The following is a 19,496-nucleotide window of genomic DNA, read 5'->3' as shown; positions in this document are numbered from 1 at the left end:
GACACACATTTAGAAAAATATCTTCCCTTAAGGAAAATGTGAAACAGGCACCTTATAACTACAGACAAGTGAAACCTTAGAGTTGTATTATATAAGTCCATGTCTATTTGTTTTAAACTTGGGTAGACAAATCTCAAACCCAAATAATTCAAAAGTGCCTCAGTTCAGACCTTGCTTAAAATCGTTCAATGGACTCTGCCTTTATGAGTGAGTGAGTGAGTGAGTGTGGTTTTACGCCGCTTTTAGCAATATTCCATCAATATCACGGTGGGGCACAAGAAATGGGCTTCACACATTGTACCCATGTCGGGAATCGAACCTGGGTCTTCGGCGTGACGAGCTAACGCCTTAACTACTAGGCTACCCGACCGCCCCTCTGCCTTTATGATTATGGAAGGGTTTGTCACTTTTATTTACATTCTTTCATTGATTTCTTACTGCAAATCCTCTCTCGCGACCACTTAATATTATACCACTGGAAACAAACAGGGCCCGGACATCATTCACACCAGCCAGTATTAGTCTTTTAAATGATTATATGTTGAATACTTTTGAACTGTTCGCTGTACACAAATCTTTTCCTGTTATTATCCCTTTTATTAAAGTTTACTATTGCTGTGACATAAATACATATATTTTAAAATACCAATCCTTGTCGTCACATTCAGAACGTTTCATTTTCTACATGTTTTTACTCGTGGTTATATTAGTAAGTATCTAAGTTTCTTATGTACATACTAGTATTGTAATATCATATACTTTCTTTTTTGCATATTTATTACTAATCAACTGTGCAAAACAGATTTCCCTTGGGATAATGAAGTCTTATCTTATCTTGTCTTATAATATTCTGGAAAACTTAAGTTGTTTCTGATTCAGTGACAAATAATACAAGCAGAATTAGACATTGTCTCGTCATTTGAGGGTTCGAATACAAAATAAGGATCAATGTTTTCAGAAGGGGTAAAGATGGTATGAAGAAGACATGTTTTTCTTAAAAAATCTGGTAATCATATATTTTCATAGAAGACCCGGGGGTCTCATCAGCAAATACAAGCCTAGCTACATGCAGTTCTTCCTGAAAATTGACGATAGGATGATGTCACGGAGTGTATTATCACCCGCAACGAGGTGGGTTGGGGGATATAGGAACGGAGCCCGTCCGTCCGTCCGTCCGCCCGCCCGCCCGCTTCTCAAAGGGAACACAGTTTCTCAAAAACAATTTAAGACAGAGAAAAGAAATTTATACACTGATTTTACTGGTCATAACCTCAGATGGGTTCAAAAATTGGTGCCGTAAATTCATTTTTTACAAAGTTATGGCCCTGGCTCTATGCTTTTCAACTTTGTACATACTGCGTGAATTGGGACACGTTTTCTCAGAAACTACAGACCTTAATGAATGAAACTTTGCAAGTCTCCACAGACTGAGTTCGAAAATTTGTCTCCTCATTAATACTTTTAGAGAGTCATGGCCCAAGCTCCGTGTTTTGTTCAACTAAATTCATACTTAGTGCAATTGGGAAAAGTTTTCACAGACACTTCTGAAGTCACTCGAATGAAATACTGCAGCCTAATCTAAAGGATACTTGTCAAGACTGAGTTCGAAAGTTGGTCCCATAAATTATCTGATTACAGACTTCTGGCCCTTGATCCAGGTTATTTTACTTGGTGCACAGTGTGCGCAATGGAGACATGTTTTCTCAGAAAATACTGGAGTTAGCTTATTTGTTGCTTAACGCCGCACTCAACAATATTCCAGCGATGTGACGGCGGTCTGTAAAGAATCGATTCTGGATCAGACAATCCAGTAATTGACATCATGAGCATCGATCCACGCAATTGAGATACGATGACATGCATCAACCAAGTCAGGGAGCCTGACCACCTTATCCCGTTAGTTGGGTCCAAAGATATACTTATCAAGACCGAGTTATTTTTTCTAGAGATGTGGCCTTTTGTGTGTATTAATTTCATATTTAATTAATGTTTCTGATGACATAAAGCGGCGTCAGTGACCATCTCTTTTTGAGGCTTCATGTGACTTTTTTATACTTAATATTTACTACTGTATGAACAAACAAAATTCTAATGTGCCCCATGGCGGGGAGTGATGCCATTGTTTTCATTTTAGTGTAGAGGTGATCTTCCTCATAATTAACAGAATGTCCCTTGTTTATTGTGTTATGGTTTGTGTCCTGTACTGATAATGCTGCCTGTCTACTATCTCCCAACGTCAACCCGCCGAGACACGTGGGTACACAAGCCCCGACATTGCGACACCAGGTCAGGTGACACTGTGATCTTATCATGGTTTGACATGCAATCTACATGTCCCTCGTTATACCACGTATAAGACGGTATACGCCTGTGATTGCGATTATTCGACCTTTGAATGTTTATCGTGTCAGTTTATCCCTGTTTTTTTAGTTGTTGTTTTTTCAGATTTCTATGAAGTCTGATCACTGAATGTTGATGTCTTGTGTCTACCGCTCTGATTCATTTAATAACTTACGAACCATTCACTAGATCTCGGGGTAGAATAGGTCTTCAGGAACCCATGCTTGCCGTAAGAGGCGACCATGCTTGTCGTGAGAGGCGACTAACGGGATCGGGTGGTCAGGCTCGCTTACTTGATTGATGCATGTCATCGATTCGCAATTGCGTGGATTGATGCTCATGATGTCAATCAGTGGATTGTCTGGCCCTGAATAGATTTTGTTACAGACCACCAACTAGCTGCGATATTGCGGATTGGGGATTGCGGATTGAGGCGTTAAACAACAAACAAACAAACATATACCAGACCTATTAAGAACTAAATTTACATTCGTGGTAAAGTATTGTCAGTTAGTCCAATGTAAATACAAATCATTGATCCAAATGTAATACACATAAGGTTTAATTTCGTACAACTGCAATGTGATTATATTACGCTATTTACAAATCAGGACAGCGTACTTAGCTGTCAATTACAAGCATGTAAATACCATTATATCTTGCGAAACTGTCACTATAGTTGTCTCATGTTTCATTCGCATGTAAACTACATTCATATTTTGTAGGTTTACACCTAAAGTATGACAAAGACAGAGTCAATCTGGCCGAAGTCCACATCAACACAGAAGGAGACCTGGTCAACATAGGGTCGGGCACCAGACCTGCAGGGGAGAGGAGACTGAAGAAGTACTGGGGCACATGTAGCACTGCCCCCATCCCCCGGGCAGGCTGTCTCCAGTACTGGGAGATGAAATCTAGGGTCAGCGTGGATGAAACACTCAGAGTGTACACGCTCATCCTGGAGGTTGGTGTGTGCAGGGAGGAGCAGAGGGACGTGTGTCCTTGGCTAGGTGGAAGTCCCGGCTCCTATAGCATGACCGTCTCCCACTGTCCTACACACGGCGGGATATGCAGGAGGACACGGAAGGAGGGGAAGTATGTGCTGTGTCTGCCTGACACTCTCCCCAACACAGCAGGGACATCACACACACTGCATTACGGTGTTGTCTATGATGACGCCAGGAAGAAGATTGTCTTCATTGATGTGAAGGAGAATAAAGTGATATCGACGGTAGACAATGTTGACTCTAGTCAGCCACTGTGGCCGATGTTCGGGGTGTATAACGAACCTGGCCTCACTGTCAGCATGACACTTGTAGTGGGCAGCGACATCAACATGACAGAGGAGAAGAAAGCAATGATTGTCAAGGCACTGTCGCGATGGTGGCAATGATTGTCAAGGCACTGCCGTGATGGTGGCAATGATTGTCAAGGCACTGTCGTGATGGTGACAATGATAGTCAAGGCACTTTCGTCATTGTGACAATGATTGTCAAGGCACTGTTGTGATGGTGACAATGATTGTCAAGGCACTGCCGTGATGGTGACAATGATTGTCAAGGCAATGTTGTGATGGTGGCAATGATTGTCAAGGCACTGCCGTGATGATGACAATGATTGTCAAGGCACTGTCGTGATGATGACAATGATTGTCAACGCACTGCCGTGATGGTGGCAATGATTGTCAAGGCACTGAAGTGATGGTGGCAATGATTGTCAAGGCACTGTCGGGATGGTGACAATAATTGTCAAGGCACTGTTGTGATGATGGCAATGATTGTCAAGGCACTGTCGTGATGGTGATAAAGATTGTCAAGGCACTGTCGTGATGGTGACAATAATTGTCAAGGCACTGTTGTGATGATGGCAATGATTGTCAAGGCACTGTCGTCATGGTGACAATGATTGTCAAGGCGCTGTCCTGATGGTGACAATGATTGTCAAGGCACTGTCGTGATGGTGACACTGATTGTCAAGGCACTGTCGTGATGGTGACAGTGATTGTCAAGGCGCTCTCCTGATGTTGACAATGATTGTCAGGGCACTGTTGCGATGGTGGCAATGATTGTCAAGGCACTGTCGTGATGGTGGCAATAATTGTCAAGGCACTGCCGTGATGGTGAAAATGATTGTCAAGGCACTGTCGTGATGGTGACAATGATTGTCAAGGCACTCCCGTGATGGTGGCAATGATTGTCAAGGCACTGAAGTGATGGTGGCAATGATTGTCAAGGCTCTGTCTGGATGGTGACAATGATTGTCAAGGCACTGTTGTGATGGTGGCAATGATTGTCAAGGCACTGTCGTGATGGTGACAATGATTGTCAAAGCACTGTCGTGATGGTGACAATGATTGTCAAGGCGCTGTCCTGATGGTGACAATGATTGTCAGGGCATTGTCGTGATGGTGACAATGATTGTCAAGGCACTGTCGTGATGGTGACAATGATTGTCAAGGCGCTGTCCTGATGGTGACAATGATTGTCAAGGCACTGTCGTGATGGTGACAATGATTGTCAAGGCACTGTCCTGATGGTGACAATGATTGTCCAGGCTCTTTCGTGGTCGTGACAATGGTTGTCAAGGCATTGTCGTGATGGCGACAATGATTGTCAAGGCACTGTCGTGATGGTGACAATGGTTGTCAAGGCACTGTCGTGATGGTGGCAGTGATTGTCAGGGCACTGTCGTGATAGCGACAATGATTGTCAAGGCACTGTCTTCATCGTGACAATGATTGTCAAGGCACTGTCGTGATAGCGACAATGATTGTCAAGGCACTGTCTTCATCGTGACAATGATTGTCAAGGCACTGTCGTGATGGTGGCAATGATTGTCAAGGCACTGTCGTGATGGTGACAATGATTGTCAAGGCACTGTCGTAATGGTGACAAGGATGGTGATTACGAACACAATGTGAATGCGAAGGAGTTGTTTTCTTTTTAATGATAGTTATCAAACTGAATAAGATAACCTCTGTAAATAGAATCACTTGCAGTTTTATTTGATGTAAGTGATTATTTGAAGAAGTTTTGAAAATAGTGGGGCGGTGGGGTAGCCTAGTGGTAAATGTGTTTGCTCGTCACGCTGAAGACCTGGTTTCGATTTCCCACATGGGTACAATGTGTGACGCCCATTTCTGGTGTCCCCCCTCTGTGCTGGAATATTGCAGCGTAAAACCATACTCACTCTCACTGAAAATAGTTGCCACTCAACAGTGCCACGCCATGTGTATTTAGAGCCTTTGGCGTTGATAATTTTGAACTACGGGTAATTGAGTGAGGTTTTTTGTTTGATATGAAATATGTTGTATTCAATGCTTGTATTTAGGAAAAACATCAAATGTATGTTTAAAGACGCCTTCAGCATTTCTTTAGGGCATTTCGCAACAACAGTGAGAGTGGGACTTTGTTTCCTTGCATTCGCTTCCACGGAGGAAACTCCCGAACATAGTTTAACCATACTTCAATGATTACTGATGTGTCTGCGAGTGTAGTTTTACGCGCCTTGAAACAACATTTCCGCAAAATCAAACAAGGGAACACTAGAAATTTACTTCCAAGATTTTACCCATGCATGTGCGGAATCGAACCAGGGTCAGTGGTCTGACGAGTGAATGCTCTCACCACTGAACCACCCCAACGCCCCTGAGGAAATAATGGTAAACATTCCTGTAATGTTGTACACCTGTTTCTTATAAGACTTATGAATGCACAGCGCTTGTATAACATGTATGCACATATCTGACCTGTGAAGATCCGGGGAAGAATAGGTCTTCAGCAACCGATGCTTACCGTGAACGGCGACTATGCTGTCGTTAGAGGCGACTAACGGGATCGGATGGTCAGGCTTGCTGACTTGGTTGATGCATGTCATCGTATCCTAATTGCGTGGATCTGTGCTCATGATGTCAATCATTGGATTGTCTGGTCAAGACTCGCTTATTTACAGACCGTCGTCATGTAGCTGGAATATTGCTGTGTGTGGCAACAACAAACATCACCTATAGCTCTACGATGATCTATGAATTTATTACAATATTATTTTCTTAATGTTGAAATCGTTTGTCTCCATGGCAAAAGCCTTGAAATGGAATTGAAGGGTGGAATAACTCAATAGTTGTTTTATATTTATTGACTTCTTTTGGAACGTTGTATGCTAATTAAAACATCTGAAAAGGCAACCGCCATTGAATTGGTTGACCAGTGGTTGATTGAGCATAGTGACTTAAACTGTGAGGTCATCATCTGTGGGGACCTGAATGCCCGTCTAGGCGGGGGAAATAACCCACCTGAGACACTAACTCAACGTGGCCTCAACAATGCAGCATTCCCTGATGAACCACCCGTTCCAGTAGAAAAGAGACAGTCGTGTGAAAGTTTTGTAAACGCTTTTGGTCGTAAGCTACTGGAACTGTGTTTCACTCATGATTTATATATCTTCAACGGCAGGACAACTGGAGACAAAGAGAGTAGTTTCACTTACATAGCAGATGTAGCGTAATCGATTATTCTATAGGTTCAGTTAATGTTCACAATTGTTGTCAATCCATGTTTGTGGATACAAGAGATGAATCAAAACATATGCCTGTATGCCTACATTTTGACATATTTCTCCCTAAAGTATCTCCAGGTGATGATTATCTTTCCACCAAAACACACAAATATAAATGGAACCCTCGTAAGCGTGATGTGTTAATAAGAAGTATAACAAATCTATGTCCATCCTTCAACGAGCTTATTGATCTTTTAACTTTTGACTTCAATCTTGCCCTCGAAAAATTTGTTAATGTTGTTCTTTGTGCCGCTGACTGTATGAAGGTACCTTGTGTTAAAAGTTCACCCCGAAATACGGGGTTTTATAATAGTGAATGCAGACGAGCAAAACGGGAAGCGAGGCGATACATGAGGAAATTCAAAGAGAAGAAATCTAACGAAAATAAGTTAATGTTTTGTAAAATGAGAAACAAGTATAAACATGTTTGCAGAACAGCAAAATCAAACTATCAATTTATGACACGAACAAAACTAAAGCTATCTCTATCTGATTCAACCACATTTTGGAAAGAGTTACGGAGTATATCAGGTCGTAGGGAAACAAAGAATAACATAAGTAAAGAGTGCTGGTTTGATCATTTTACAAACGTTTTTCAGTGCACAGATGTATTACATGCTGAAGTCGAATGTCAATGTGATGAAGATTTTATACCTGTTGAAATTGACCAGTGTATTTTGGAGTCGCCGATAAAAGACTCAGAAATCCACAAGCCTATAAATCGTTTAAAGAATGGCAAATCCCCTGGTGTTGACGACGTGGTTATTGAAATGTTAAAATGTTGTGAAAATGTAATAACTCCTTTCCTACGAAATGTGTTCAATAAGTTATTTGATTCTGGATTATTTCCTGAGAACTGGACGAAAGCTATTATCCTTCCACTACATAAGAGGGGTAACAAAAATAATCCAGATAACTTTAGAGGGATATCTCTATCGTGTACAATTAGTAAGGTTTACACAAGTGTCTTAAACTCTAGACTTACAAACTGGGCTAATATAAGAAGTAAATTACCCGAGACACAAGCAGGCTTTAGACAGGGATATTCTCCTGCTGACCACATATTCACGTTGAATGCAATTGTTAACAAATGTTTATCGAAAAGAAAAGGGAAATTATACGTTGCTTTAGTGGATTTTAAAAAAGCCTTTGATTCAGTAAATCATCTTAAGCTATGGGAGTGTCTGTACGATGTAGGCTTGGGTGGAAAGATGATGAGAGCACTTAAGGGAATCTATGCCTCCGTGAAAGCGTGTGTGAGATGTAATGATAACATTTATACAGAATATTTTGATTGTCCTAACGGAGTTAAACAAGGCTGTATATTAAGCCCTCTATTATTTTCCTTTTTCATCAATGAACTGTCAGATGATGTTTCATCACATGGGAAACACGGCGTACAATTATTTCCTGACTTGTTTGAAATATTATTATTATTGTTTGCCGATGATGTTATTCTTGTTTACAGAACCAACTTAATATTCTTGAAAAGTTTGCAGATTCACATGGATTAACGGTAAATTTAGATAAAACGAGTGTTGTTGTATTTAGACGAGGAGGGGGGTTATCTGTTCATGAGAAATGGTTCTATAAAGGCAAACGTGTTTCAACCGCCAACTCCTATAGATATCTTGGGTTTGTATTCTCATATACATCAAAGATGAACCAATGTGTTTCAGATCTAGCATGAAGGGGCAAACGAGCTTTAATGGAAATATTTCGCAATCTACGGAAGATTGGTATTGTTGACACTTCAGTGTTCTTTAAAATATTTGATACTCAGATTCAACCTAATGTTTTATATGGTGCCGAAATATGGGGTGTAGACAGATTTGAAAAAAATAGAACAAGTGCATATTATGGCTTGTAAGAAGTTTCTTAACGTTGGTTTGCAAACCCCAAATGCTATTGTGTATGGGGAATGCGGTCGGTACCCACTACATGTAAATGCTATGTGTCGTTCTGTAAAGTATTGGCTAAAAGTGATTGAAATGGACGATGATAGGATACCAAGAAAAGCTTATAATATGCTTGTATATAACAACAAGTGTGGTCGTCATAACTATGCTTCTTCTATTCGTTCCATATTATTTTCTCACGGATTTGGAGTAGTTTGGCTCAGTCCAGCTGTTGGCGACAAACCATTATTCATGAATAGTTTTAAAAACGTTTTGATAAATATGTTCTACCAATCATGGAATAGTACTATCAAGGATAGTTCTAGGTACATTCTGTATAAAGAATTTAAAAGTCTCCTGGAACCAGAAAAATACCTTTCCATTATTACTGAAATAAAGTATCGAAATGTTTTGATAATAAGGCTTAGCGCCGGGCTACTAAGACTTAAGGTAAACGAAGGTAGATGGGCTGATATTGACTTACGTTTACGACTCTGGCCCATATGTGAAACAAGTATAGAGAATGAACGTCATTTTACTTTAGAATGTGAATATTACAACGATATTAGACAACTGTATTTACCAACAACATTTTGCCATAATCCAAATATGCATAAATTTAAAACGCTACTGTCATCTTCGTGTAAACAATTACTTGGAAAACCATGTAAATACATGTATTACAGCTACGAAAGAAGACGTAACTATGAAAAGCCTGTAAATCTGTTAATTTGTACCTGACATTAATTTTTTCATGTACCACACTATTTCAAATGTATGTATTGTATATGGGCCAGTGGCCTTGGTACAAATAAAGACTTCTTCTTCTTCTAGATAGAGAAGGGATTGGTTTAAATACAACATAAAAGACATTTACCAGCTATTACCCTATTGCTTGTCTTGTCCAGACTTGATATTGTTGAAGGCCCTGTCACAAGTTGAGGAAGTTTGCAACGTCAACACAACTATTTTGCATGTATCCTTACTACAAATAAACAATCTTATTTGGCCTATATTTATTTCATGAGCAGCTATCCCCTTTACTTATTTGTAGATGCTAGCTGAGAAAGACAAAAGCTGCAAGGACGCCTTAGAAACCATTGATCGTCTAGAAACCCTGATTGGTATGTACACTGTCTGTGGTCCGGTTTTCAATTCCTGTCTGTGGTCTGTTTCTGGTACTGGTCCTGTTTTCACTTCCTGTCTGTGGTCTGTTCCTTGTACTGGTCCTGTTTTCACTTCCTGTCTGTGGTCTGTTCCTTGTACTGGTCCTGTTTTCACTTCCTGTCTGTGGTATGTTCCTTTAATGGTCCTGTTTTCACTTCCTGTCTGTGGTCTGTTCCAGGTACTGGTCCTGTTTTCACTTCCTGTCTGTGATCCGTTCTTGGTACTGGTCCTGTTTTCACTTCCTGGCTGTGGCTTTTATGTTTCTGGTAATGGTCCTGTTCACACTTTTTGTCTATGCCCTGTTCCTGGTACTGGTCCTGTTTTCACTGCCTGTCTTTGGCCTGTCTGTTCCTTGTACTGGTCCTTTTTCAACTTCCTGGCTGTGGCTTTTATGTTTCTGGTAATGGTCCTGTTTACACTTTTTGTCTATGGTCTGTTCCTGGTACTGGTCCTGTTTTCACTTCCTGTATGTGGTCTGTTCCTTGTACTGGTCCTGTTTTCGCTTCCTGTCAGTGGCCTGGTCCTGATACCGGTGCTGTTTTGACTTTCTGTCTGTGGTCTGTTCCAGGTACTGGTCCTGTTTTCACTTCCTGTCTGTGGCCTGTCTGTTCCTGGTACTGGTCCTGTTTTCGCTTCCTGTCAGTGGCCTGGTGCTGATACTGGTCCTGTTTTCACTTCCTGTCTGTGGCCTGTCTGTTCCTGGTACTGGTCCTGTTTTCGCTTCCTGTCAGTGGCCTGGTCCTGATACTGGTCCTGTTTTCACTTTCTGTATGTGGTCTGTTCCTGGTACTGGTCCTGTTTTCGCTTCCTGTCAGTGGCCTGGTCCTCATACTGGTCCTGTTGTGACTTTCTGCATGTCGTCTGTTCCAGGTACTGGTCCTGTTTTCACTTTCTGTATGTTGTCTGTTCCTTGTACTGGTCCTGATTTCACTTCCTGTCTGTAGTATGTTCCTGGTACTGGTTTGGTTTTCACACCCTGTTTGTGGTCTGTTGCTTGATATAGTCTTGTTTGACTTCCTGTCTGTGGAACATTATGACTCACACTTTAGACAATTGCCTAAATATACCAATTATATCTTTCGCTCCAAATAAAAGGACCCAGCAGTATGTGACCCATCTTTCCGTGTCAAGGGAGTTAAATGCATGTAAAAAGTCCAGTTTCCACCCTTGCCTCGGGAATATGTATGTGACCTGGTATGTGACCCCTGGACCGAGTCTACACACAAGGACAATTCCACTAACTCTAAGCTGTTGTTGTCTTGCAGCATTCACAACTGAAGGCTGTGTTCATCTGCTGAAGACAGGTATAGCAGACAGACGCATGGTCCTGCATTGTGAGTACTTAAACTGAAGATCAAAAGAAAGTTCACAAAAGAAAATGTTGAATAGCCCCCCAAAATGCATGCAGTCAAATGTGTGTAACATGATGTAAACAATTGCCCCAAACGCAGCACACTCGCTTCCAAACAGCCCAAACCATGCAGCTGTCGATGCACGTGCTCCGACAAAAAAAACAACAGTATTTTCGGTTCTGCATTGTGCATCCTTGCAGGTACCTGTATAAAGGACGACCGAAAGTGTCAGACACAATCACATGAACCAAAAATACCTCATACAGACCGCTCCCCGGGATGGTGTTGGGTCCACAACATCGCCAAGATTGACTACGGTCGGACCGACATCTACAACGTTGGCAGCGGTGCGAATGGCAACGTGTCTTGTTTACCGATGAGAGCAGGTTCAACCTATTCCGTATTTATCGCCACAGGGGGAAAAGAATGACTCCTGGCTGTATTCAAGGTCCCCACGAAGGTCGTGGTCTCATGGTGTTGGGCGGAGGACCAGATTATATGTACAATCTTTCTTTGATTTCTTACAAAAAACCTTCTCTCGCGACCGCTTAATATTTTATCACTTCTTCAATATTCATAGCCTGTGCATGTCGTGAAACCACAGTTCATAGTGTTATTTGTAAGCATGTAATGATTATATTTAGCTATTTCTTGTTTGCTTCATCTTCCTGATGCAAGGGAGATGGCGGACTTTTATAATTCCAGTTTCCATCCTTGCCAAACAAGACAGGAATTATGGACTCATAAAATGGCTGGACTAACGAGTCTATGCATCGTCCAATCAAAATCGCGTAACAAAATCGACATCCAGTTCCCATACTGTAGTGCAGATTTCTGTGGATTGCAGGATTGGCAAAACATGTGTACCGTCAACTTTCCCGTCAACAGAAATTTTCCAAATCTTTCATTTCTTTAATCAAGATGCACACGTGATTTGATGCACTTTGCAAAGTCAGACCCGTTTTATTACAATATAGATCTTGATTATCGATCTGATGGTCTTGACTGGGTGCCGCCATTTTGTTTGAAGCAAACGTAAGTGCTATGAGAGGTGGAATCCGATTGGTCAATCGGAGGGACATAGACGGGACATAACTCGTAATAGCCACTGGTGGCGCTACATCAGGCCCAGAGATTCCAGCCTGGTTCGGCAAAGGTGGAAACTGGACTTTTCAATCAGTGAACTCCCTTGCCTCAGGAATATGCCATTGGTAGGGACTGTTCAAAACATTTCTTACTTATTATATTCAATATAATTATTATAAAAAACATTATGCCGACACCAGTGACACTGCAAAGTGTGTTGGAATAACTGAGGATACATGCGGGAGCACGACTGGACATGCTACAGCTTGTTGATGTTCTCATTGACAAAATAGAAATCGAACAAACAAAAATTCCACGTCATGACGTGAGCACATCGGATCCGACTTTCACAAAACTAATAATTTTCGAAAATAACTTTCAGCAATGACTTGAATGAAATTTACAACAACTGGTCGCCCGCTCGCATCTGCTTTCCAAACGACCACGAGTTACACGTGCTAGACCAGCATTTAATATATTTAGCACGTGTAGCACGAAGCTTCTTGTCATAACAAACAACAAAAAGACATTTCGAAACATACATGTATTCCAAATATAATATAACATTTTAGTTTTTAATGTTAACTGCTTGTATGGGAGCCTGTGTGTTCCAAATAAATCTAAATATATACATAACATTTTAAATATAGCAAGCAAATTCTCAGGTACGCAATTTCAACACATAGCGAAATGAGCAGCAACATTTAAAAAAATCACATAAGATACTAAATGACAGCAGTCATATATACTGAACCGCAAAAGAAACGTCACCATGATAGACATATTATGAGAAACTTTATTTGACCAAACACTGTAAACATACTTTGAAACATATTAAAAAGATGAAACTTGGCAAGACTGATCATCAATGTTGAAATGAAAGTGTCAAATGTTCTTAAAGTGAAACACAACTCTAGTCTCTGAGAAAATGGCATCACAAATCAGTATCTCGTGTGTCCGCCATGTGCATTGATGACTGCCGTGCAACGTCGATACATGGAATGGATGAGGCGGTTGATAGAGGCCATAGGCACTTGAGCCCACACTCTGAGGAACGCCTGACGCAGTTCAGTTGCAGTTGTCGGCCTTGTCATTCAGCCGTCTTTGGATTCTCGTCCCACAGGTGCTCAATGGGATTTAAATCGAGACTGAGGCCAGGCCACTGCATGGTTCTGATGCCATTCTGCCGGAGGAGGTATCTCGTTGCTCTCGCAGTGTGGGCACGGGCGTTATCATGTTGAAACTCGTGGTTGCGGCGACGTGCCAAATGAGGTATGGCATGTGGTCTCAAGATTTGAACAATGTACCGAGCTGCTGTGACACCATTGCCTCTCCCATTCCCTTTCCCTGGACCGATGTTTTGGAAGACCAATTCCATCCCACACCATGATGCTCGGATCAGCCAATGAGTTTCTCTCAACAACACACGCATCCGAATAACGTTCCCCACGGCGTCGCCAGTGGAGGTGTCTGCTCGTCAATCGTCGACGCACGGTGTCTGCACTAATGTGTCGCTGATGTGTCCCGATGGTCTGTCGGGCAGTTTCTGCAGCAGTTACAAAGCGATCTTAAGATGCTGTCGCACAATCTGACATTCCTGACGTAGGGTGGTGACCCTTGATCTTCAAATACGTGGTCGGTCATCTGTAGTGTTGGTGGTCTGGTACCGTTGCTGGAGCCTGTAACTGGTCCTTACGTGGATTTGAAAGGCATTGGCTACTTGCCGGGCGGTTTGTCCAGCCTGCAATCGTCCAAGGGCTTCGTTTCTCTGATTTCTTGTCAATCTTGACATGTGGTAGCAATTCAATAACGAATGAATGTTATCCGATCTGGGTGGAAATGGGGCAACTAACGTGCATCGGGTTACCATGACAAGCAGAGTAAGACATTGTCTCGTCATATGAGGGTTCGAATACAAAATAAGGATCAATGTTTCAGAAGAGTGAGTGAGTTGGGTTTAACACCAATTCCAGTTATATCGCGGCGTGTCAGCCTAATGTGGGAGGAAAGCCTGAAGTGATGCAGGTCTCAGACGTTTACCACTTCGATGAAACCCGTGAGCACGGGTATGGTGTTGTCAAACCTAGAAACATAATCGGGGCGAACAGGGATTCGAACCCACACCCATAGGTTTCTGGCATTCCCAGGGGAAGCAACTCTGTACAGTGAATCGTGGCGCCTTAGCCGACTGGGCCTCCCGTGCCCCTGTTTTCAGAAAAGGTAAAGATGGTATTAAGAAGACATGTATTTTTAAATAAATCTATTGATCATATATTTTCATAGAAAACCCAGGGGGTCTCACTAGCAAATGCAAACCTAGCTACGTGCAGGCTTTCCTGAACATTGACGATAGGATGATGTCACAGAGGTTTATTATCCACCGTCACGAAGAAGTTTGAAGTATTTTAGTCATAAGGAATCCGCCCTATCGACAAGTTAACAGGAGACAAATTCAAACGAAAACAGGATAAACGGACAGTAGAATTATATGCAAGTGACTCTGTTATAATGATAATAATGTATTTTTCCTAAAACACCCCCACACACAAATCATTTGGATAAACTTTTAGATGTGACAAAATGATGCTGTGTTTCGTTGATCCCATGATGCATGTTATATTTCACTTGCATAGCCACAGCCAAGGTACAGGGTGTGGAGTATGTACTGGGAAATGTACACAAGTTCTTTACACTTAAGAGAGATGGAGAAAAAACATTTATGAATTTAGATAGTGTGAATTACCGACCTGTCCCTGCTATCTCCGGATCATTCATAACTATCACAGTCAGGATGTCAAGATAATTTACCTTGATGAATCATTCCACTGACTACAAGTGGCTATCGGCAGATGGACAAAAAGCCCCCATAGTGCCATCAGGTAGAGGTTACCGTGTCATTGTTTGCTAGCCACAACACATGATCTGGGGCTTATTGGTGGATGTGTGCTAGTTTTCGAGGAGAAAAAGAAAACTGGAGATTTTCATAAGAAAATTATAGGCGGTGATGTGTTCATAGACTGGTTGGATCTTCAGCTATTGCCCATTTTAGACAACTTCAGTGTCATTGTCATGGATAACGCCAGTTAATATAACGTCCGGGAATTAGATACTGTCACCCAAACCATGAATTGTCTGAGGGCGACGATACAGGAATATATGACATTGTCGACTTCAGACCAAATGAAACGAAAGTTCAACTCATGGAGAAAACTCGGCTGTATAAGAAAACAGTAAAGTACAAGACATATGTGCTGGCCGAGTTATTTTTACTAGAGGAGGGGTCTTTTGCGTATATTAATTTCACATTTAATTCATTTTTCTGATGACATAGAGCGGCTTAAGTGGTTCTGTCTTCTTTAGGCTTTATGTGACTCCTTATGCTAAATATTCACTACTACTGTCTGAACAAACAAAATTCTGTTGTGACCTATGGCGGGGATGAGTGATGACATTGTTTTCATTTTAGTGTAGAGGTGATCTTGCTCATGATTAACAGAATATCCCTTCTTTATTGTGTTATGGTTTGTGTCCTGTACTGATAATGCTGCCTGTCTACTATCTCCCAACGTCAACCCGCCGAGACACGTGGGTACACAAGCCCCGACATTACGACACCAGGTCACCTGACACTGTGATCTTCTCATGGTTTGACATGCAATCTACATGTCCCTCGTTATACCACGTTGACTCGTATAAGACGGTATACCCCTGTGATTGCGATCATTCGACCTCTGAATGTTTATCGTGTCTGTTTATCCCTGTTTTTTGAGTTGTTGTTTTTTCAGATTTATATCAAGCCTGATCACTGAATGTTGATGTCTTCTGTCTACCGCTCTGATTCATTTAATAACTTACGAACCATTCACTGGATCTCGGGGAAGAATAGGTCTTCAGCAACCCATGCTTGCCGTAAAAGGCGACTATGCTTCTCGTGAGAGGCGACTTACGGGATCGGGTGGTCAGGCTCGCTTACTTGATTGATGCATGTCATCGAATCACAATTGCTTGGATTTATGCTCATGATGTCAATCAGTGGATTGTCTGGCCCTGAATCGATTTTTTTACAGACCACCGTCATAAAGCTGCAATATTGCGGAGTGAGGCGTTAAACAACAAACAAACAAACATATACCAGACCCATTAAGAACTACATTTACATTCGGGTTAAAGTGTTGCCAGTTAGTCCAATGTAAACACAAATCATTGATCAAAATATAGCACACATAAGGTTTTATTTTCGTACAACTGCAATGTGATTATATTACGCAATTTATATATCAGGACAGCGTACTTAGCTGTCAATTACAAGCATGTAAATAGCATTATATCTCGCGAAACTGTAACTATATTTGTCTCATGTTTCGTTCGCATGTAAACTGCATTCATATTTTGTAGGTTTACACCTAAAGTATGACAAAGACAGAGTCAATCTCGACAGGGTCCACATCAACACAGAAGGAGAGCTGGTCAACAGGAAGTCGGACACCAGACCTGCAGGGGAGGGGAGACTGAAGAACTTCAGTGGCACATGTAGCACTGCTCCCCTCCCCCGGGCTGGCTGTCCCCAGTACTGGGAGATGGAATCCAGGGTCAGCCTGGATAAAACACTCCCATGGGACTGGGTCATCCTGGAGGTTGGTGTGTGCAGGGAGGAGCAGAGGGACATGTATTGGCTAGGTGGACGTCCCGGCTCCTACAGAATGATCGTCGCCCACTGTCCTACACACGACGGGATATGCAGGATGACTTGTCAGGAGGGGAAGTATGGGCGGTGTCTGCCTGACACTCTCCCCAACACAGCAAAGACATCACACACACTACATTACGGTGTCGTGTATGATGACGCCAGGAAGAAGATTGTCTTCATTGATGTGAAGGAGAATAAAGTGATATCGACGTTAGACAATGTAGATTCCAGTCAGCCACTGTGGCCGATGTTCGGGGTGTATCACCAACATCTCCTCACTGTCAGCATGACACTTGTAGTGGGCAGCGACATCAACATGACAGAGGAGAAGAAAGCAATGATTGTCAAGGCACTGTTGTGATGGTGACAATGATTGTCAAGGCACTGTCGTGATGTTGACAATGATTGTCAAGGCACTGCCGTCATGGTGACAATGATTGTCAAGGCACTGCCGTGATGGTGACAATGATTGTCAAGGCACTGTCGTGATAGTGACAATGATTGTCAAGGGCTGTCGTGATGGTGACAATGATTGTCAAGGCACTGCCGTGATGGTGACAATGATTGTCAAGGCACTGTCGTGATAGTGACAATGATTGTCAAGGGCTGTCGTGATGGTGACAATGATTGTCAAGGCACTGTCATGATGGCGACAGTGATTGTCAAGGCACTGTCGTGATGGTGACAATGATTGTCAAGGCACTGTCGTTATGGTGACAATGATTGTCAAGACAGTCGTGATGGTGATAATGGATGTCAAGGCACTGTCGTAATGGTGACAATGATTGTCAAGGCACTGTCGTGATGGTGACAATGATAGTCAAGGCACTGTTGTGATGGTGACAATGATTGTCAAGGCATTGTCGTGATGGTGACAATGATTGTCAAGGCACTGTCGTGATGGTGACAATGATTGTCAAGGCACTGCCGTCATGGTGACAAGGATGGTGATTATGAACACATTGTGAATGTCAAGGAGTTGTTGTTTTTAATGATAGTTATTAAACTTTATAATATAACTTTATAATATAAACTCATCTAACTGAATAAAATAAACTCAGTAAATAAAATCACTTGGAATTATAATTGATACAAGTGATTATTTAGAGAAGTTCTGAAAATAGCGGGGCGGTGGGGTAACCTAGTGATAAATTTGTTTGCACGTCAGGCCGAAGACCCGGGTTCGATTCCCAACATGGGTACAATGTGTGAAGCCCATTTCCGGTGTCCCCCCTCCGTGATATTGCTGGAATATTGCAGCGTAAAACCATACTCACTCACTCACTCACTGAAAATAGTGCCACCATCAACAGTGCCTCTCTATGTGTAGTTAGAGCCTTTGGCGTTGATAATTTTGAACTACAGGTAATTGAGTGAGGTTTTTTTTGTTTGATATGAAATATGTTGTATTCAATGCGTGTATTCAGGAACAATTGAGAGTGAGACTTTGTTTCCTTGCATTTGCTTCCACGGAGGAAATTCCCGAACATAGTTTAACCATGCTTCAATGACACTGATGTGTCTGCGAGGGTAGTTTTACGCGTCTTGGAACAACATTACCGCAAAATCACACAAGGGAACACCAGAAATTTACTTCCAAGATTTTACCCATGCAAGTGTGGAATCGAACCAGGGTCAGTGGCCTGACGAGTGAATGCTTTCACCACTCAACCACCCCACCGCTCCTGGTTATTGTGGAAATAATGGTAAACTGTCCTGTAATGTTGTACACCTGTTTCTTATAAGACTTATGAATGCACAGCGATTGTATAACATGTATGCACATATCTGACCTGTGAAGATCCGGGGTCTTCAGCAACCGGTGCTTGCCGTAAAAGGCGACAATGCTGTCGTGAGAGGCGACTAACGGGATCGGGTGGTCAGACTCGCTGACTTGGTTGATACATGTCATCGATCCCAGTTGCGTGGATCGATGCTCATGATGCCAATCACTGGATTGTCTGGTCCAGACTCGCATATTTACAGACCGCCGTCATATAGCTGGAATATTGCTGACTGCAGCGTTGAATACCAAATATCACATATACCTCTACGGTTTTCTATGATTATATTACAATATTATTTTCTTAATGTTGAAATCGTTTGTCTCCATGGCAAAAGGCTTGAAATGGAATTGAAGGGTGGAATAACCCAATAGTTGTTTTATATTTATTGACTTCTTGTGAAACGTTTTGTAATAATTAAACTGTTGTTAACTGACGGAAGGCATGAATAGTGTTCCATGCCGAGGTTATAAACCTTTCAGTCTTTCTTTTAGAAAATTAGGATCAATTCGTTTATACCTTTTTTGTTAGATATCGGCTTAGATTTAAATGTGAGTCATGTATACAGGTATCTATTCTTAGGTATAACTGCTCTAGAAGGACTTGTACATACATATCAAACTCCTTC

At 41.9% G+C, this 19,496-nt stretch overlaps 1 protein-coding gene across 15 annotated transcripts in view; it reads left to right on the top strand.

The window, feature by feature from the left end:
- LOC124121278 (transcription intermediary factor 1-alpha-like) overlaps nucleotides 1–17,495 on the top strand; it is a 106,469-nt gene extending 88,974 nt beyond the window's left edge. For 4 of the 15 annotated variants that reach the window (XM_048388754.1, XM_048388763.1, XM_048388752.1 and 1 more), the window contains one exon: nucleotides 3,066–3,920. In XM_048388754.1, coding sequence (XP_048244711.1) covers nucleotides 3,066–3,733 — 668 coding nt within the window. In that variant the 3' untranslated portion in view covers nucleotides 3,734–3,920. Of the gene's footprint in view, nucleotides 1–3,065; nucleotides 3,921–9,846; nucleotides 9,917–11,224; nucleotides 11,294–16,792 lie in introns of those variants that run through there. The other 11 variants (XM_048388758.1, XM_048388757.1, XM_048388759.1 and 8 more) reach the window with 6 other exon arrangements.
- Nucleotides 17,496–19,496: the final 2,001 nt, after the last annotated feature.

The sequence above is a fragment of the Haliotis rufescens genome, unplaced genomic scaffold, assembly GCF_023055435.1.
Source record: "Haliotis rufescens isolate VD_foot unplaced genomic scaffold, xgHalRufe1.0.p SCAF_79, whole genome shotgun sequence".
Taxonomy (NCBI): domain Eukaryota; kingdom Metazoa; phylum Mollusca; class Gastropoda; order Lepetellida; family Haliotidae; genus Haliotis; species Haliotis rufescens.
Note: the sequence above shows the minus strand (reverse complement) of the source record. Positions and strands in the feature narration are given on the sequence as shown.